General features: G+C 43.2%; 1 protein-coding gene across 1 annotated transcript; it reads left to right on the top strand.

Moving 5' to 3' along the window:
* Positions 1 to 8: 8 nt before the first annotated feature.
* On the top strand, positions 9 to 1,297 carry LOC104801896. The gene is made up of 2 exons (XM_010525279.1): positions 9 to 682; positions 741 to 1,297. Exons 1-2 carry the CDS (start codon positions 192 to 194, stop codon positions 796 to 798), a joined length of 549 nt encoding a protein of 182 aa, XP_010523581.1. The 5' UTR covers positions 9 to 191; the 3' UTR covers positions 799 to 1,297.
* The last annotated feature ends 230 nt before the right edge of the window (positions 1,298 to 1,527 follow it).

Genomic DNA, 1,527 nt, shown 5'->3' with positions numbered 1-1,527 from the left:
TTTCATTCACTTTGATCATTTCGAAATCTGTTTGCATTTGTGTCATTACCGAACGTTACTTGTTGCGTGAAGTGCATGTTTTAGCTTGTACATGACATTGTTGCACGTTGAACGTTTCTGCTATATTTGTTCGGACTTAGTGCTGCACGTTTTGTTACTTGCATATACCGTGGCTTGCTTTCTCAGTATCGATGGCAAACGTATCCAGTGACAGTTCGGTTTATAGGATGATCCAACAGATTCAAGATCGTATCACACGACTTGAGGAGGTGAGCGAACCCGTGGAATCTGCTAGGGAGCTAAACAAACAAAGTGAGGGGAAGAGAACCATACCTAAAAATCTAAAGAGGCCTCACCATGAACCCCTCGATGATGGCCGATTCAAGAATCCATATGACCGAGAATATCGTCGACCAACTCGTGATGAGAGGGCTGATCCAAAGTTCAAACTTTTCGTGTTTACTGGAAAGGAGGAGCCCGAGGTCTATCTTGAGTGGGAGCGCCAAATGGATGCCAATTTCGAATGTTATTCCTTGACGAACCGAAGGAAGATTCACTATGCGGCTGCCCATCTTGCCGAAGATGCCATCATGTGGTGGGAACGAGAAGAACGAAATCGACGACGTGCACATTATGAACCGGTTTCCACTTGGAAGGAGATGAAAATCCTCATGCGAAAAAGGTATGTATCTCGACATTGTCTTCATGAATTACAATATAGATTTGACAACATCGTGCAGGGAGACAAGACGGTTGAGGACTATTTTGGAGAATTTGAACAACTCCTTGCTTACTTGAGAATCGACGACAATGAAGAAGATCTCATGGCACACTTTCTAGAGGGCTTGAAAGACCGAATCGCTAGAAAGGTAAACCCACACGTATATCGTGACTTGAGACATCTTGTACATACGGCAATTCAAGTAGAGCGACAAATGAACAAGAAGCTGTCAAAGAATGGGTGCCAACGAACGCCAACGCCAACGCGTATACCCGAAAAACTTTCCAATACCGGAGACCCAATGAAGGCGCAAAATCTTGATGCTCGAAAGGACGAAACTATCTTATATAAAAGAGAAGTCCACACACGAGGTAACAAAACTTCTTCCTCGTGTACTTATTTTACTTCTGAGGTTCCGTGTTCGGAGTGTAGGAACCAAAGTCATTTACCCAATGGAAGTTCCACCCGACAAGAGGTGAGCATCAAGGATAACGGGGCATATCACTCAATCGCGTTGGCTGTGGGGAGGCACCTTGAGGATGATTTCGAAGTTCCATCTGACAAGGAGACCAAGAGCGTGACCGAAAAGAAAGAAACGGAGACATCAGATCACTTACGGATCATGGATATTAGTTTGAGTTGATTTTTAGATCATCGGATTATCCACCGAGAGACGGATACCGATTTTTGTTGATATGTAAGGACTAGATCAACGTGTTGTCTAAATCTGTTCATATCTTTCAGCGCATATATTAGATCTGCACGATCATGGTGTCTATATGTAGTTATTAAAAAAAAACTTTATA

This window comes from Tarenaya hassleriana, unplaced genomic scaffold (genome assembly GCF_000463585.1).
Source record: "Tarenaya hassleriana unplaced genomic scaffold, ASM46358v1 Cleome77, whole genome shotgun sequence".
NCBI classification, from domain to species: domain Eukaryota; kingdom Viridiplantae; phylum Streptophyta; class Magnoliopsida; order Brassicales; family Cleomaceae; genus Tarenaya; species Tarenaya hassleriana.
Note: the sequence above shows the minus strand (reverse complement) of the source record. Positions and strands in the feature narration are given on the sequence as shown.

Excerpts from the sequence above, each read along its gene's own strand:
- LOC104801896 (XM_010525279.1), top strand. The coding sequence starts at position 192 with ATGGCAAACGTATCCAGTGACAGTTCGGTTTATAGGATGATCCAACAG. Across the intron at positions 683-740 it reads AAAATCCTCATGCGAAAAAG|GGAGACAAGACGGTTGAGGA; the intron begins GTATGTATCTCG and ends AACATCGTGCAG.